Source organism: Aricia agestis, chromosome 15 (genome assembly GCF_905147365.1).
Source record: "Aricia agestis chromosome 15, ilAriAges1.1, whole genome shotgun sequence".
Taxonomy (NCBI): domain Eukaryota; kingdom Metazoa; phylum Arthropoda; class Insecta; order Lepidoptera; family Lycaenidae; genus Aricia; species Aricia agestis.
In genome coordinates, this window is record NC_056420.1 from 13459526 (window position 1) to 13479366 (window position 19841).

At 35.0% G+C, this 19841-nt stretch overlaps 1 protein-coding gene across 1 annotated transcript in view; it reads right to left on the bottom strand.

Moving 5' to 3' along the window:
• The window catches only part of LOC121734183 (lachesin-like), a 234419-nt gene that overhangs the window by 161038 nt on the left and 53540 nt on the right, over positions 1-19841 (bottom strand). Inside the window, exon 2 of the mRNA XM_042124654.1 lies at positions 6292-6375. Within this exon, the coding sequence (XP_041980588.1) occupies positions 6292-6361 (70 nt within the window). The 5' untranslated portion in view covers positions 6362-6375. The remainder of the gene's footprint in view (positions 1-6291; positions 6376-19841) is intronic.

The window sequence follows — 19841 nt, forward strand, 5'->3', positions numbered from 1 at the left end:
CCGTTCTCGAGTTTAAGCGCGACTAACACATTTGAAAATCCATTTTTATATATAAGACTAGGCTAGCTGTCCCGGTCACAGAATATATATTAGTAGTACCAATCCCGGTGAACTTCGTGTCACTTTAAAACCTTCCCTGGACTTCTACGAATATATTAAGACTAAAATCAGCCCACTACTAACACATTTGAAAATCCATTTTTATAACTAGATAATCCGTGATCAATACTGATACTGATAAATACCGAAAAAGAAACGGTTTTCAGGAGAAATACCGAATTCTACACGATGGTTTTTCCGGGAATGTCTAGTGGAACAAATATATAGAGAGATTAAAATTATTTTCACTGTAACTAGGGTTGCCAGATGTCCGGTATTTAAGCGTACAGTATAGTATTTTCGAGGCCTGTCCGTTAAAAAATTAACGGTCATACCGGACAGAACAAGTTGGTGTTACTGGTACCTAGTTGTAGGTGATTTTAATTTTTTTAGAAGCTCCTAACTTACCTTTATTTCATTTTTTGTGTTTGTATATTTCACATTTCATGAAAATCGTTGGAGCTGATTCCGAGATTCCAATTATATATATATACAAGAATTGCTCGTTTAAAGATATAAGATAGAATCGTTGCCCTTAGGCAATTAGGAAATCATTTGAATGAACTTAGCCCCTTCCGGGTCTAATAAATACAGGCATCCTTTAAATAAATAATATGCGGAGATTAACCCTCCGACGGTCGTGTGTGCATACATAATCGGGGCAGGGTCATAAGTACCATGTAATGTGGATGGTACACTTTAACGCAGCATGCTAACGCACGCTTAATTACATGCATGTTCATGCATGCCACAAGCATGCATATGCAGAGAGTCTTAAATTAACTAGATCGTAATTTATAACTTCGCTTCAGAATTTTGGGTAAGTACATTAACAATGTAGATTTACCCGACTGCACTAAGTAAAGGAGTTTTGTTATGATAAACATACTTTGTATATGTCACATTTTGTAGGTTTTTACCTTTAAAGTATTAACATATTAATATTCATGTTATACTTCAATTTTTTCACTTTATTTTTGAAGGGTGTGTAGACTGTAGAGTGCAGAAGATTGAAAAATATTTTGAAACGTTAGTAAGGGGACTATTGACTTATAACTAATTAGTAATAACATACATATAACATAAACTATATTTTGCACTACAGACGTTACATTTATTGAACGTTTTGTCATAGTAAAAGGAGGGGAAGTAAGTTATCTTCATACAAAGGCACCGCGCGCGGCTTGTATGTGTGCACCATAGTTTTTTACTTTTACTTACCCTCCTTTTGCTATGGTTTTGTCTTATACGCTGCAAAAAAGGTAAATTATAATCATAAGTGTCTAAACACACCACGCCGAAGTTCCGCGGCGGAAGTTCGGCATGATTCCGCCTGCAATGTATTTTTAAATTACCGATGACACACCATGCCGAAATAACGTCGCGTATATTATATTGTATGCGTTGGACGTTGCTGACGTAATCATGCGGAATTTCCGCCGCGGACCTTCGGCATGGTGTACTTAGACACTAATTCATAACACTGTACTGCAGTCTGCACGTAATGTAAGTAAAACGTTTGTATAGATCTTTATACATATGTAACGGGGTAAAAGTATATTTTGATCGCTCATATTTTAATAACGAAAGTTTCATAAAATTTTCTTTGTTGAAAATTGCGAAAAATATGGAATTGATGGATCCATTAGATGAAAGGCTGCTCGTCGAAGTAATTAAAAGTATTAACGGCTCCACTTACATCTTTGTCAGTTTTCTGATGATTTTCCAAGTAATTATAATTTGCCAAAGTTTCGAATATCGATTGCAAGAAAACAATTGGTAAGAGTCTAATAAAATATTTCTGGTAATATATCAGCATGCTTAGCAAGCCTTTATTCGTTTATAATGCGTTTTCCGGGTATATAAACCATCCTAATCCTTTTACACGACTCCAAGTATCTCCATAAACATTGGTTCAGCAGTTTGAGCGTACATCAGTAGCAGACAGATACAAACACACTTTCGCATCATAATAATATTATTATAATACAAAAGTAGGAATTCATGTTGATGATGATAGTATTACTTTTATCATTCTTACGTAACTGTCATCACAACACTTTATACGTGGGAGAGCCATGCTTCGGCACAAATGGGCCGGCTCGACCGGAGAAATACCACGTTCTCACAGAAAACCGGCGTGAAACAGCGCTTGCGCTGTGTTTCGCCGAGTGAGTGAGTTTACCAGAGGCCCCCCCCCCCTACCCTATTCCCTTCCCTACCCTCCCCTATTCCCTTCCCTTCCCATCCTTACCCTCCCCTATTACCCTGTTCCCTCTTAAAAGGCCGGCAACGCACTTGCAGCTCTTCTGATGCTGCGAGTGTCCATGGGCGACGGAAGTTGCTTTCCATCAGGTGACCCGTTTGCTCGTTTGCCCCCTTATTTCATAAAAAAAAAAAAAACGCTGCTCATCGTACTAGAACATTCTTTGGTCACATTAAAAATGAAAAATCCGTTTTGTTACCAGCGCGAAATTCATCAAATACGAGTATGAAAGGAATGATACATTTAAAGTCCCAATTCCGTATTTCACACAATATTTCATTATTTTCGTGTCACTCGCACCGGGCTCCGGTCTTTTTTGAGCAGAAAAAAGATTTCAAATGCGAGCGAATGACATATTTTGTAATTTGCTTTTCCGCCTGCCTTGTGTATTGTGTGATACGATATCGCTCACGACTTATCGGACTTAAAACGTGTCAGCCAGCCACCTATTTAGATCGATTCATCTCCACTCGTTTTCAATGGATCGTTTGGGTCTCTCGCAAATGAAGTATAAACTTGGGTTCTTATTAAACCTACTTTATTTGTTGTTTCTTATATTTGGTTACAAAAATAATATAAATTACTAATTCATTTTATACCACTTATTGTCTTTTCCTGTCTTTATCACACCGATTAAGATGGGTACTTTATACTTAACTGTCTTTCAGACTTTAAAGTTTAACCCCGCAAAAGATGATATCGTGTCGTGCAGTATAAAAACTCTCTTATGTTTTCCTCCTGGGAAAACGACTGTCAATTTTAATATTAAAGAAAATGAAGGAACGAAAGAAAAATATTCATTTTGTGTAATTCATTATCTTGCATCATCTATAAACATTGCTTCTAATAATAACCTTTGAACGTTTTTACCCGACGCGCTGGAAGAAGGGTGGAGAATATTACACATTTTTTTAAATTAAATAGACTAGAAAATTAGTAAAATACTACTGAAAATCTATCTATCTATACTTATAATAAAATCGTAGAGGTAAAATTTTTTTACATTGAAAATAAACTTGAAAAAACGAGTCAGGGGCATAGTAGAAGAGTAATAGAACACATTTTAACTGTTTTTGAAATTTTTGTTTCTCTGTCTGTTTGTCTGTTTGTCTGTTTGTACAGGCTAATCTCTGAATCCGCTGGACTGATTTCAATGAAATTTGGCATTATGATACCTTACATCCCTGGTCAACATCTTAGATACTTTTTTTTAACCGACTTTAAAAAAAGGAGGAGTTAATGTTTACTTTGCTGTTTGTGGTCAGATTTTCAAAATTCTTTTTTTGTTGTATAGATTGCCCGAATTTGATACCATGTTTACAATAAAATCGGCCAAGTGCGAGTCGGACTCACGCACGAAGGGTTCCGTACCGTTATAGAGAAAAATAGGCCAAAAGTTGTGTTTTTGTATGGGATTTATTTATATTCCAAATTTTAATTATATTCCAATTTTATTATTAATTATTAAATAACACATATATTTAAGGATTCTGTGAAAATTTCAACTGCCTGCCTGTTGTAATTATTGGTATCGAGCAAAAAAGGCCAAAAAAATCATTAAATATTGATTTTATTTTGTTTTCAGTATTTGTTATTATAGCGGCAACAGATATACACAATCTGTAAAAATTTCAGAACTCTAGCTATAACGGTTCTTAAGATACAGCCTGGAGATAGACAGAAGGACAGACAACGAAGTTTTATAGTAATAGGGTCCCGTTTTTACCCTTTGGGTACGGAACCCTAAAAACGGTGATAAGTAATGGAATTGAAGAAACTCCTCGGAATTTACAACGACAACCAAAGTGATTACCAATTCTAGCAAAGGTCGATCTTTAAAACTTTTCCTAATATTCGTAAACGCTTATCCAAACACTGGATGGATATTGACCACTGCGTATCTCAATTCGGTACCAGCCATGGAAATTTTAAAGTCAAACTTTACGGATCTAAGTTACTAGCATCGGTCGAGCACATAGGTAGAAATGGTAGAATATGTACGACCGAAGGCAGTATGTTTGAATCATGTTCTCTGGGAGAGTTTTTTCTGCCAAGACGAAAGAACTACAATGCTAGACAACCTACAGTGTAAATCTGATGTCGCATACTACGGTGATCGTGGACAGCAGGAAATTAATCCGTGCCTTCAAGCGTTTTTGTCATAATTATTATTGGCAACAGTCTAACACAACAAATTCCAATATTAATTTAGCTATACTTAGTACAGTTACAATTTTTATAATTATAGTTTATTTTCGTGGTGCATTAAAAATTTCGTGTGTAATGTAGATCCAAATAAAATAGTCGTAGATGGGTGTTCAATTTTGTAAATCTCGATTTTACTAACATACATTCACGCGGACGAAGTTGCGGGCAACAGCTAGTGTTCAATAAAAATAACTTTGGAGAAGTTAGAACATCAATTGCTAGTATGTTGAAAATAATAACTAGACTAAGCGAAGCTTGAAGGAGCTAAGAACATAATAAAGTTAGGGTGGGTTGCACCAGAGGCGTGGTTATAGTTATAGTTATGGTCAAAGTTATGGTTATAGTTAAGGCTAGCTTTAACTTGACCTTTAACCTTGACCACAGAATTTGACAGATGACAGCTGGTCCGACAAGGCTTTAAATGAATGTGGGTGGCGCGCTGCTGGTAAAGAAGAACTGTCAAAAATGGGGCTTTTGTATGAGGACAGCGTTAGTTTCTTTTTTCGCCACGTTCATTTAAAGCCTTGTCGAGCTCAAGGTTATCGTTAAATATGGCGTCCATTATTGACTTTTACCAAAGATTTGTCATTTTGCATTGTAGTTAAAGTTATGGTTAAAGTTACAGTTATAGTTAAAGTAAGTTGGTGCAACCCACCCTTCAGCTCTCAGAAATATTTTGTTAAACCTTATTATAGAGCAATAACGAATTTTATTGGAGTTCTCGTTAGGATAATTATCTTTCACGTATCCGATACGATATTAATTCAGCACCCGACTAGATAGACCGCAGAACACATTAACGCTAATTCTCCAATTACAGACTACGACATGCACAAAGTAACCTCAAATTGTCTATGATAGAGGTATATGAAAATACTAGATAATATTATTTATTTACTATTAAATGGTTTACTTTTAATTAATAATATTATTTCAAATAAATCTAGGATAAATCTAATCCATCAAGCTACCTCTAGATTAATATAATATATCGGTTTCGGTGACAGTGGTCGGTTTCAAGTTTGAAACCAGGCCAGGTACGCAGGAGTAATTTTATAGTGCCCAAGTATGTGCGCAGTACACAAGAGCACTCTCTATTCCTTTACTCTCATAACCCAGTGGGACGGAAGACCGACACAACCGGCGAGAGATCAGGCGCAGGACCGACTTTTTACATGCCCATCCGACGCATGGATCATCTTACTTGTCACACAATCAGGTGCTTAGCCTGCATTCTCCTAACCAAATTTGGAAGTAACATGTTTCCAACGCGGGAATCGAACCCACGACCTCCGAGTTAAGAGCCACTGGACCACGGAGACGTTTAACCATCATTACGGCAGCGAAGTTAGAAATCAAAAGTATAAATATATATTTTGAAATTAATCATTGCAAGCGCCATGTCACTTAGCGATGCGTTATGGACATAACGAACATAAAGAACATGGCGAACGCTGTCGAAATTTTCGTAATTCGTATAACTCGATTGATCGAACAAACAATCGTGCAATGTTCACCATGCACTTGTTGAGTTGCTAATATATCAGCTGACAAATTGGTCAACAGATTTACCAACTGCACATCAGGCGACTAGTCGAGATTCACCTTAGATGCACGAGAGTGGCGGTGAACGCGTGCAGCAGCCGCACGCGCACAGGCACGGTCAACAGATTGACCGACAGATCCACCAACCAATCGGGTAACTGGTCAAGACTCACCTTTGATGAGGTGTGCGGCGAGCACGAGCGCGGCGGTGAACGCGTGCAGCCGCCACCCACACGCGCACATGTTGCGCCGCCAACCTGACAGACAAACAGACAAAAAACTTTAATCATTAAATAATAGACCTATACAGGTCAAGTCTAGGATTAAGTAACGCAAAAGCGATACTGCTTGGAAGTAAAACTTTGCTACCCTGTCGAGTAATTCGACTAGCATAATATAAATTAAGCATATAAGAACTTGCCTTGTTATGGAGAATTATTGTATAAGTATTTATTCATTATTTAATTAACAAATTAACAAACATCTATCTTCAATATCTCAAGATAAACATTGCTAACACAACAACGTTTCAACAGCTAAACAGAATAGCTGTCGAAAGTATGTAATTATTGGAATAGTTGTGTAAGTCTTGCAGCTTCATGGAGTTATTTTTGTTCGTAATTTTGTCCGGGACTGAATCACTAATTAAACTTCAAACTAGTTTAATGGAATGTCAGTCAATAATTATAGCTTGCCTCGTTGAGTTTACTCTAAATAAAACTTTTAAGATGGTTTTTATTTTACGGTCACTTTACATTGCAAAGTGACAAAGCGATGTATGACCTATTAAAAATAATAATAATAATATCTATGGACGCTTCATACTACGTCAGTCTGGTCCCGTGGTGACCTGAAGGACTTGTGTTACGGGTACCAGACAACGGAAATATATTTAATACTTTTATACTATACATATTATGTTTAAGATTTTTATTATATTTAATACACATCCATGACCATGGAACTTTGAAAACTTTTTGTTCCGTCGGCGGGATTTGCACCCGCGGCCCCCGGCTTGAGCTACCAACAGCCCACCAACTGAGCCACAGAGCTCGTCAAAACTTGTCAAAAATTTGAATAAGCCAAACACCGCAAGTGGCAGTTCTATCAATTCAAATATTTTCGTTATCGTATCGGTATCGTATCAATTCAAGTCTTCATCGTACAAATTTTAATTGCTCTCCTCATACATCGCACCGCATAGCTTTTTCTGGTTGCAACGTCAACTGCCCATTACAGGCCTTGGCAGTTGGCAAATTCAGAAAAAAAATGGACACGGCAAACATATTATCTCGATCATTTCAAGATCGTACAATCGAAAGCCTCAAAATGATTATTTCCAACCGCCCAACGAAATCAACAAGTCCATAACATGTAATATACAAACATTATCCCTTGAAATTGAAAAATAACAATAACCGAAACGAGGGTCTTACGTATTGATTGTACAAGTTATGACCGAACTAGTAATCAAAGTCTCGTTAGGGTCGGATATTGGGGCACTTGAACGTAATTTAGCACGGGGTTTCCGGTCTGACGTGACACTGCACAGGAAATGTATTAGTGCTCCCGATATCTTAGTGTCAACTGCGTTCTTGTGTGTAAGGGAGATTCGTAGTTAGTATAGTTTAACGGTGGACGGTGATAGATTAAGGAGGAGGATTTCTTGGGATAAATTTGGGTCAACCGGGACCTTCAGTTCATACGGTCAGTGGTCATACTTATGATTTGTGAATCAGTGCTTTATTCGTAAATTGTTAACCAGTACTCGTAGACAGGTACTTTTGTATTGATAATAATATTACTTATGGCCTGTTTCACCACTTTCCGATAAAGTGCCGAATAGGCTATTCACAACTTTTTGACAGACTCTCCATACTTGACCTGTCAAGTTAATTAGCGGATAGCCTATTCGTCACCTATCCGGAAGTGGTGAAACAGACCCTTAATCTTTTATAGCTATAACTTTTCAGTGAATTTGTCTCTCTAAAATTGAACTGAAAGCACTACATTTATTTTAGGCGCATTTTCTGCTGTCTCGCTTCTTTTCTCTATTCATTTCGGTAAAGTGAATATAAATTTTATAAAAACACTGCATTGCGATAAAATCATTATAAAGTGTGAACATTATTTACAACGGACGTTAACACACGTAACAGAGGCAGTAGCGGACACCGGGACACGGCCTGAAACGACGTGCCTCGAGTGGGTCACGATATTATATCGTATCGTGACCGTGTCGTGTCGTGTGCCGTGGACGGGTCGCAGCCCGATGTGCATTCTGAATAAACCTGATACACAATATATCAAATTGGACATGTATTTTAAATCTCCTCCAGACATTTGCTCGCATTTTGCACAATTTAGCTACCTAAAATCAAGTCATTGTTTTTTCTCACCGGGCTAGATCCTAAATCGGTGGTCATATAAATAGGGTATTGTGTAGTACCAACACTGAATAAAAATTGTTTAAATTGTTATTTGAATGAATAAAGGAAGAATTTTGTTTATGTTCATCGATTGATTCAAGTGGTCCAGTATAAAGATGTACTGTTTATGTTATCCGATAAGTCGTGTACGATATCGCGACCCGCACAGCGCGTATTCGCGTGACCCGCCGCGATAAGTGACCGCTATCGCTCTGTGTCAACTGACCGATCGTTAGGGTTGCCACGCGCTATTAATTCTAACTGCAATCGCACAATACATTTACTTCGCGTTAACAATACTAATAAAATACGTGTGCGGCGAGAATCGAAATTAATGGCGACCTTGAATGTTATCTGTGATCGAAAACAATTTTTCTTTTTTTTTTACACGTAAAACAAAGATTTAGTGATTTAATGCCGTATTTGACTTCGCCCACCTGCTGTTAGGTGATTGACCTTATATTTACTTTGTCCCCGCGATAAATTACTCTTTGTACCGTGATTTTCCTTCGTTACAATTTTTTTGTGAATTTCAGGAGCGTAATATGATGGAAATTGATTCTTAGGCAGATGTCGTACCTGCTTTATTTGGTCGGGTTACATATGAGTCGTAATTAATTCTTTTAGCTGGACAGAGGACTTGATATCGCTCAACCAAATTTCTTCAAAATTTATGGTACATTGGAAGGCGCTGTGTAATGTATATTCTATATATAGAACACACATTACACAGCACAAAGAAATTATATAATTGGTTGTTTATTTAAAATTCATCTCACAATTTACTTAATATCTCGATATTTACCGCAGTAAATATCTACTATTCACGGTAGAGCAAACTAAAACCTTATTACCGGGAATCAATAGTTAAATAGACTAGAACAGTGAACATAATCCTAGTTGATTAGATGGTAATCATGCATTAGCCTTCATCATTTCTGCTCCAAATATTTCATATTTATGATTTATGAAAAGAAATTCTAACAACAAAGTCCTAATTCTAATTCTATAAAAATATTACCAAAGTTAGTAAATTAAGTTAACTATCAAATTAAATAGTTATAAAATAGTTAAGAAATTTATGCACTACAGAAATCCTGAGCATTATTCATTACTTTGCAAGCTGAGCCAACCTAAGACTTATGTACCAGCCCTGCCCCCGTAGACAAGTGGCAAAACGCTTACGCTAACGCTAACGCTAGCGCTACAAAATGTATGGATTTGACATTAGTATTCGCTAGCGAAGCGATGACTTATGTCAAATCGCATACATTTTGTAGCGCTTGCGTTAGCGTTAGCGCTTTGCCACTTGTCTACAGGCCCTGGTCAGATTCTACGTTGCGACTTCGTATGTCATTACCAACACACTCTGATTAAATCCCCGGGACCTTAAGAGTGTGGGATTGACGATTAAAAACGTCCTTCAACATGATAGTAAACACTTTCAGAGAAATAGCACCTCCCTGTATCCCTCCTCGGCGCAGTTTAATTGTTTTTGTGTTTTGTTCTTGTCTTAGATGGTCATTGTTGCGCTTTTGACGAATCCAAGCAAGCCACGGTAAAATCTGCAATATAAAAACTATGTTTCCGAATTCTAAGGCGCCTTCCGTTCAGAAAATTCCCTCAAAAGCTTTACTTAAATCCGTGTGATTAATAGATTTCATCTCCGAGATAGATTCGATTTCACTTAAGGGATTACGGGGTAAATACCTAATACGAGTCGTGGTGGGAATATTCAATGGAGAATATTTTTAAAACTACCCTCTGAACTATTTTTAATATGGCTCAGGTATCTGTGTCAGGGACGCATATAAACTTGAGGATATAATAATAATATTGTTCCTTGAATAAAATTATAGAATAAAGAGACAAGAGTAACTGCATTTTGCTACTTGATACTATCTGAAATCATGCTTATGTGTGCGTGCGTGCGCCCTTTTCGGACATATAGTGTCGTGTTGATCTAATAAAAAATCCTTAGACACTAGACAGTGTTTTGTAAGATGTAGACGAGCCTTATTCATTCTAACTGATAAGACTATGCTATTAAACTTGCTCAATAGATTACTAACTTCATTGACTTTTTATAACCCATCCTAATAGCAAAGTCTGTATCTGAATCAATTCCTCCCACTGTACATAAAGCTAATTCACACTAGCTCGTTGGAGTGTGGTATTAAAAGTGCAGTCTAATCCCACATCCGCTCTGCCCGGGCGGTTGATTAGTGCAGCGATACCGATAATGGGTTCTGGACTGCCTTGATTTTACTAAATCTTTTAGTACCTAATAATACATTAAATATAACTAAACATACTTAGGTACTAATATTATAAATGCGAAACGGCTGAACCGATTAAGATGGATGTGGAGATACTTTAAGAAACGTGACAGGTCATAGAGAACATTTCTATCCCAAGAAAATGTATTGTTCCTGCGTGAAAACAAATTTCAATTATAAATTGGTATTCGAAAGTAACATATTTTAAGCAATCCACGAGAAAAAACTTTTTTTGAATGAACGAGATTAAATCTAACTTCTTAACTCCACACACGTGAAAACACATCTGCGCCGAAAGCTGTACTCTGTCCTTTTACAGGATTCAAACTATCTTCATACAAAACTTTATTAGTATCGGCTAACCGGCTTAAGGGTCCCCGCAGACTTACAATTTAAAGTTGGCTGACTATCGTACAAACCACAGAAATAGATCAAGATAGAAGCGCCATGTCGCTCCAATTTTTATGAATACGAGCGTATGGCGCTTCTATCTTGACACTAAGAGTAAGTAAAGATCTTTCATACAGACAGATAAACTAACATACGAGTACTTTCGCAATCATCATAATAAAAAGTACCCTGTTTAATATTACGCCATGTCACTTTGTTGCTATCTCATAATATTAAATCGTGTCTGTATTTTCATCCATAATGGTAATATTATGTTTCGTTCTTCAGTCTCCCTCGGTATTCAGAAGGTGCCTTATTTCGGCGAAATCAGTGAGCGGGAAAAATCGATACTGTGACGTAATGGAACTTCTTAGCAATAATCCGATGGAACTGACAGTTTTCGTAAGATATTTGGTTAAATAAAAATTGTGGTGTTTAATGTTTATAATTCTTTACTACTTTTGAGATACGGGAAAACTATACGAATGGCTTTTATCACTTAATATGCGACGATTTATATGTTTATCTATAACTTATGAAACACTCATATTAATATACAAATTATAATTGTATAAAGCTGGCTCCTGGCAGTGTACATCACGCCGTCTAAGGGTCAATTCAAATCAATCAAAAGGGTAGATATGCATTTCTTTTGTGTGTGTCTTTTGTATGTCAATTCAGTACTTTAGAAATGCAATATCCACGTGACGTGTTGCGGTCTGAAATGACCCTATTACCATGCTAAGTTAAGTATCTTATTATAGAGTCGGGCTCTAATAAAACTTTTTATTTTATACTGTCCTGATTGATATCTCTAGATTACTTGCGTATTTAAAAAAATAAAGCTGTAAGTTTGTTCCCTCTGTTCTTTCATCAACTAGGTAATTCCTTACTACTTACAAGTAAGTGCCTACATGGTATATTATAATGTACAGCAATTACTTTCACGGTATCCTAGACCAGGCAAATTACTTCAACAGCATATTCAGAGTGATTTTACCTCTAACGTGACCTTTATTCTAACACATTAAGGATCACGCTCATAGAGGTAGAGATAAAATAATTGTGAACGGTGTGCTGGTTTAGCTATAATTTTTTGATTACGTAAACATTACTTTGACTTTCCCTAATTTAGTCATACGTAGCTGAATTTTGTTTGTATTTCATTATTTTTGCTCACATGAGAGTATGAGATGAACAGAAGACTTTGTTTATAATATACATTATACATTATTATAATATTTTATTTTCTTGTATTTCATTCGTTCGATTCATTAGATTCATTCATCGATTTATATTATTTTATTTCAATTGAATAATATAAATCGATATTTTTATGATAATGAAATAAATATTAAGGTCAAATCGGAATGACTAAGTTATTGAATTTTTAAATGTGATATTTTAAACAATTTACACATTATATTTCACGCCAGTAATACACACGGGTGAAGTCGCGGAAAAAAATAGTTATCAACTATATAAAAATAATAATACACAGTTAAAGAAAAGTAAAAATATGAACGGAAATAAGATCTGAAATAACTTAATGTGTAGGAAATATATTGACAACGATAGTTATAATGGACCTCATCAAATCCAAGCTATAAAAGGATCAATACTAAAAACACCAACAGAAAAATATAAAAAGAAAACTGTAACAAGTAACAAGAAAACCAATAATGAACCAGCGCAAACTTATAATGATAATTGCTACAAAAAATATAGAACGGAAACTTAAAACAAAAAGTAGTTTGGTAAACGAGTGCAGATCGGTACACGTGCGAGTTTCATGGTAATATTGCAAATGGCCGAAGTTCGCTTCCGAACTGCTAATCTGATATGGAAATTTTTACAGTATCATGTTACAGTGGCATTAGCAGTAATTGAAAATAACCATGCATTGATATTGCTTATTACAAATGCTACTAGTAATAAGAAACGGAAACTGATTTGACTAATGATTAATATTTCTGATCCAAATGCAAAAAGCATAAAAGATGATAAAGTTCGGTGAGAAAAAAGCTAAGGGAACGTTCCGTCACCTTTTCATACAAAAGAAGAAGGTTAATCAAAAAGGGAAATTCGAAAAGGCCATTATATTCCAAATGTACCCGCATACGTCATGAACACACCAGAAAATGTCAACGCCACCTTCAAATTAATCATTTCAGTATATTTCTTTCGCAAAAAGGTATTTTCGCCGTGTTGGATTTAAATATGCGTAGAATTTTTCGCGACAAGTAAAATATGTTTAAGTATCAGAGTCTATCACTTCTGCTGCTTCCATTTTAAGGCAAGGATTTTCATAAAAAGCTTTAGTTTTAAGGAAATTTGGGTACCGTGAAGCGGGGGTCTCATTACATTTCTTAATAAAAGTGACACTGAGATAAAAATATTGCTTTCATAAAAATAAGAATTTTTCAGAGGGCTCGAAAGCGGAGGAAATGTATTTTGGGTAATTTTAATTAAGGAAGAAAAGGCGGCAGTAAACAGGGAGGTCAGAAGGTAATAAAGGATCTCGTAAACTAAACTCATCTTCAGGATAAAGTATACAGTGAAATAATCTCTACGCGTTCGTATAAGAGGGAAACGATGAAAGATCAGTCAAAAATCGTTCTTGCGTAAAGTGTGTTCTGTAGCAACAGGACTGTCAGATTGTAGTCAATGCTTTATTTTGCTATTGTACTTTAAATATCTCATATAAATATGTTTCTATTTTAAGGACGCTATCACATAAAAATTAGCAGGTCGATGTCTGTCAGTGCGCGCCTTGCACAGTGGCGGTTACGACGCTCGCCGCGTTCTTGATAGGATAAGATATGTATGAAGGAGAGCGTTTCTTATTTTTCTTATAAATGGAAATTAATTATTATTTATTTTTATATAAAATATTAAGCATTTCTTACAGGTAACTAAATAAGCAACAATTTTTTTTATATTTATTTTCCTTAGTTCAGTGTATTTAGCTATACTGGTACCTAATCAGACCCCATATTTTTAAATATTTTGCGATTATTGTGATGGTTAAATGTGAAAATTTTCTATGCGGCTATAAAATTTTTATGGTATAGACGTGGAGATGAATCTATACTTTATTAATATTATAATTGGGAAGAGTTTGTTTGATTGTTTGTTTGTTTGAACGCGCTAATCTCAGGAACTACTGGTCCGATTTGAAAAATTCTTTTACTGTTGGATAGCCCATTTATCGAGGAAGGCTGTAGGCTATATTTTATCACGCTAAGTATAAAAGGAGCGAAGAAATAGAGGAAAATGTGGAAAAAACGGGGGGAAATTATTTGAAAGGGCTTATTTGAACGCGCTAATCTCAGGTACTACTGGTCCGATCTGAAAAATTATTTCAGTGTTAGATAGCCCATTAATCGAGAAAGGTTGTAAGCTATATTTTATTACGATAAAACTAGTAGGAGCGAAGAAATAAAGGAAAATGTGGAAAAAACGGGGGAAATTATATGAAAGGGCCTATTTGAACGCGGTAATCTCAGGAACTACTGGTCCGATTAAAAAAATTATTTCAGTGTTAGATAGCTCATTTGTCGAGAAATGCTATAGGCTATATTTTATCACGCTAAGACTAATAAGAGCGAAGAAATAGATGAAAATGTGGAAAAAACGGGAGAAATTATATGGAATTGCTTATTATCTTATGAACTACTAGAGCAATTTTTATGTTATTTGGAAAACATGAGGAATAGACCACGTGAAGGGATATAGGCTATTTTTTGCTGCAAAATGTACGGTTGCGTGAAATTCCTAACTTACGCAAGCGAAGCCGCGCGGAACATCTATGTATATAATAAAATCGTAGAAAAGTCAATTCTGTATATTGAATATTTTTGTACAATAAATAATACTTGGGATGTGATCTACTATGCTAACGCGGACGAAGTCGCGGGCAACAGCTAGTATATTCAATTAAAGTTATATTATTATATTACGGCCATAAAATATTAATCGCTATTTCTATCTCTAGTAGGGCAAAACCAGAGATAGATCAAATATTGGGAACGGCCGTTAGTCATTATTTGTAATATGTCAAAAGCTAAGTTAAATATACCAGCTTATGAAAGTGTTTCACCAAGTAAATGGGCATTAGATATTTCACAAAAGATCTCTTTCAAAAAATTATATTGATACAGTCAGTCTTCCAATAATTTACTTTGCTCTCGATTCTATCCTATCTGTATTTAATTTAATGTACAAGCAAAAAGTATCTCGAAATTTAATTATTTCCTCGCGAATTTTCTCGTACCCCGGGTACTTCTGATTCTATTGGTTAATTCGATTTCATTTTCTATTAGCGCTGGCGGCCATATCGAATTCTTGTAGTGACATTGAATTTCACTTTAAAATTTCAAGAATTCTCCGAAGACCTTCTTTGATATACTTTTTGCGACCCTTTTTGATAGTAATTCATTTAAGTTTTTAGGTATCAGGCTGGAATTAGTTTTAAAGTTATTTTTTCGTTACTTTAGATTTGAAATCTACTGAGGCTCATATTAAATGCCAAAGTTAATAAAGCTGGAAAACACATACGTCTTTAATTAATTTGGAATAAAGCGGGAGAAAATAGCTATAATATTATTCATTGTACCGAAACAGCAATTGAAATCTATAATCAAAGTGAAATTAATTCTTCGAATCCCAATGTTATAATGAAATTTTCACTCACATGAAGCCAATTACCAAATACCTCCTCACCTTTCCAACAATAGCGAAACCATTTCTCTAATTAATTATCGTTTCAATTCCAATTTCACAATTCCACAGCCATTTGAAACGATTAAAATTAAAAGTGTTTATGTTATAAATGTAGATTTCTGTAATAATTTGCTGCTAAATGCACTCATCATTAGTTTATTACAGCTTAATTTTACTGTTAATATTACTGAATAGTAGTATGAGAATATTCACATAGTCATGATGTAGACATCTGCATTCAAATTGTAAAGTGGTGTGAGCACGAGCTATGCCATGTATTATTCAAAGTATTTTCCTGACGTAAGTAAATCAATTTTAAACCTTGCACGGATATAAAGTGAGCGAGCAGCTCGGCGGCGGAAGAAAGTGAAGTATTATACTCGTATCAAAATGATTCACCTGATAAAACTCGTTTTAGTGAAGTATACGGTAACTACAATAGAATCCTACAATTCAGGAATAGACAGACAGAATTGACGTGTTATTAAATATAAAATATAATACAAAGCTTAAATCTATCATAATTATCTGTTTCTCTGTGAAAACGAATAACCTTTTAGAACTTTATATATAGCTATGACGATCTTTGGCTCTCAATCGAGATGCAAGACGACTTCGCAAACCACTTAATATCTAATCACATACAATTTTGATGTCGTTTTAAGACACTAAAATTATTATTTTAGTAGGAAATATCAAAAAAATATCACAATCTCTATAACAATCATTTTTACTCATCCCAACTATTCAAACGAGAATATTCTAGTAGTTTCAGACATTATATTCTAATAGTTTCAGACATTTTTAAAACTAAACGTGAATAAAAGCGGCCAGACAGCACACGAACCCTATTTACGTCACCCTCGACTGCCGGTGACAGGAGGCTTGAGGTCCTCCCGACAGACTCTGAACAATGTACTTTGTGCGCTTTTACTAAACGCTCGGAAAAGAGATGAAAACCGAAAGATATTCCAACGATATGCTTAAGATAAGAGAAATAAGATTCAGGTGCGGTTTTGTTGGATATTTTTCTAGTAGGTTCTGAGACCCTCGAATTTGCAGCAAAATCTAAAACAGCCATTAAAAGTGACAACAAACTAAATCTTAAGGTACTCGCTATAATAATAACATCTATCAGAAATACAACACTTTACTTTAATTCTAAAGCTTAATTTGCTGAGGTTTAATGTAATTCTTAATTCATGAGCAAACAGACCCAATATTGTAAAAACGGTTACAAATTCAAACGGACAAAACGCGTCCTTTGCATATTTAACGAAACAGTGGGTGTATTTCAAAATAACGGGACACAAAACATCGTAACATAATTATAAAATCGCGAAATTAGGAGTCGCGGGTTGAATATCTTTAATCATATTTATACAAATGTCACGTGATAATAAATAATGCGGGTAGAATGTAAAACAAAATGTCAAAGCGAACGGACTATACTCGCCTTTGTTTGTATGGGAGTAAGGTCGTCCGGGTGGTATGAAGGGGTGAAGGAGACGGCAGGCGTGACCGCTGTCGCTCGGTCCATTAATCAAGGCGCTCCATGGGGATAATTATTCACGACACGTCGAGGAAACAATAATGTGTATACAAGTGCAATTGATTTAATCTGTTCAGAAGAAGCGCATAATAAAGGAAATGCTTCCGTGCGAGAATGTTGCGAAGTTTGTTTAACCTGATTTTTTACAGCAATTTAACTGCGATTTTAAACACGTAGATGGCTAGATAGTCAGAAAAATTACGGAAAAGAAACCTGCAGACAGACATGATAAATTGTGATGCTAAGTTAACCTGTAATTTCGGAATTGAATCAGAAAAAAATCAATCCAAAATCATAAAAAGAATTTGAAATTTAACCTAAAACTAAATTCTAATAAGTATTATTTATACATGTTTTAATTGATAAAAGTGCATAAAAATACGAAAGTAAATAATTTTACTATTAATACCCGATTTCATTCGTAATGCAACAAGCTAGCATAGTAGTTGAAATGAATACTAAGCATCTTATAAAATATCTCAGGTTATAACTGAAGGACTTGCATCTGAAAAGGAAAACGTATTTTAAATATTAATGTCCGACATCATAAGCTACATTGTGTACTTTAATGTAATTTGTGTTTGGCTTTTATGTTATTGATTGCAACTAAGTTTTTAATGCGCGAGTTGATTTGCTTCAAAAAAACTGTCCCTTTTGGGGCTCGAAAGTATCTTCTTAACAAATTTCTTCAAAATTAATTTGTTCGTGAGACATTTACATAATATATTCATGAATATTATTATATTAATAGTTATTATTGAAATTGCAATAATGTTGCTTTTATTACCTGTTATTACAATATTGCAATTGTAAAGTATTTTAAGTGCAGAATATTTTAACGTTAGCAGTTGCCGCAAATTAAACATTTTCTCCAAAGTATTTTTCGTTTCCACTCTACAAAATAGAACACATCCGTTCGGTATTGTATATCCTTTACCCGAAGCGCGTTGTCTAGAAAATATAGCTCTTTAGTGATAAGACCATTCTTTGTGCCACTTCTTTTATTGCCTGCTATCGTGTATACTTGTTCCTTATCTTCGGTACCCAATAAACTATTTTCATTCGGATATAAATCACGGTCTTAAATAGAATTTTGTTCATCTATTTTTGGATTTCCTTCGCTATTTTTATTTTTATCCTCAAAGGATATCATTAAATTATTTGTAAGTATAATGGTTACAATAACGTCTTGTTGGTATTTTTTCTTCATTTTTAGATAAATCATTTGAGCTTCTAAGTCGTCTTTATAGTTTGAAGGTATTTGTTTGTAATCTCTTTAAACCACAGAACTGAGAAACCTCAATTACTACATTATTACTGAAAGTATGTGCAGTCACGGGAAAAGACATAAGATAGCTTTTGTTGTGATGATATTTACTCACACCAAACATTAAGTTTTTGTGCAAACGAAGTTGCTGGTTAAATCTAAGGCATAAAATATATTTGTGTAAAGATTATTTCGGCTAAGCTTTAGCAGTTACCACTCCAACAAAACTGAAATTCCAGGCAAAACGTTAACAATTAAACTAAGAAGATTTTCCAAACGACTCGCTGTCCAAATATAGAATGGATTCACAAGAAAGTTACGTAATTAAGCATCACCCTTTCCTGATTTGTCTTTACTCCGTCGCGTCGCGATAAAACGCCTCACAAAAATCCTAAATCATAAAAACTTTTAATAAATCGTGTAACTTAAAATTCATTGGGGAGTATAAATTTCCGCCAGGTTTTCAGATACTGTGTACAATGTAAGTGACGTACGGTAAACTATATTCCTGCTAGAGCCAATATGACAAAATAGTCTACTAGAATCAAAAACCGCAATGTCCAATAGAATAATTATACGAGTACATAAGAATGATTCGAGATGAGTTTTGGTAAAAAAAAAGTACAATATCACGTTGCAATAACATCAAGCGACTCTGGTTTCAAGAAAGCGATTGTTACTCTACTGTATAATATTACACTGTGCACTGTAGCTGTTTTCGTCCTTGAGCTCGTACGGTGTAAGTTATACGGTTCACGCTCCAAAGACTCTTCCACTTTGTTGGGAACTAAAGAGTTATTACGTAGGATGATATTACTTGATAATGTCAATTTATTCCACATCATATTTCATAATGAATGTTAAATGTCGTCTTCACTTTAATTGAAATGCACAATTTTGTATCAATTTCACGGTATTTTTATGTTTTGAGTAATATCACACCTTTTGTTGGATTATTTAATGTCAACAAGCAATAATTGCTTGTTATATTTGGACGCTGTTAAGCATTCGTGTACACGCAAAAATTACGTATTGAGTTATGAATGCAGTTATGTTCTGTAGATGATTTAGAACAAGGCTG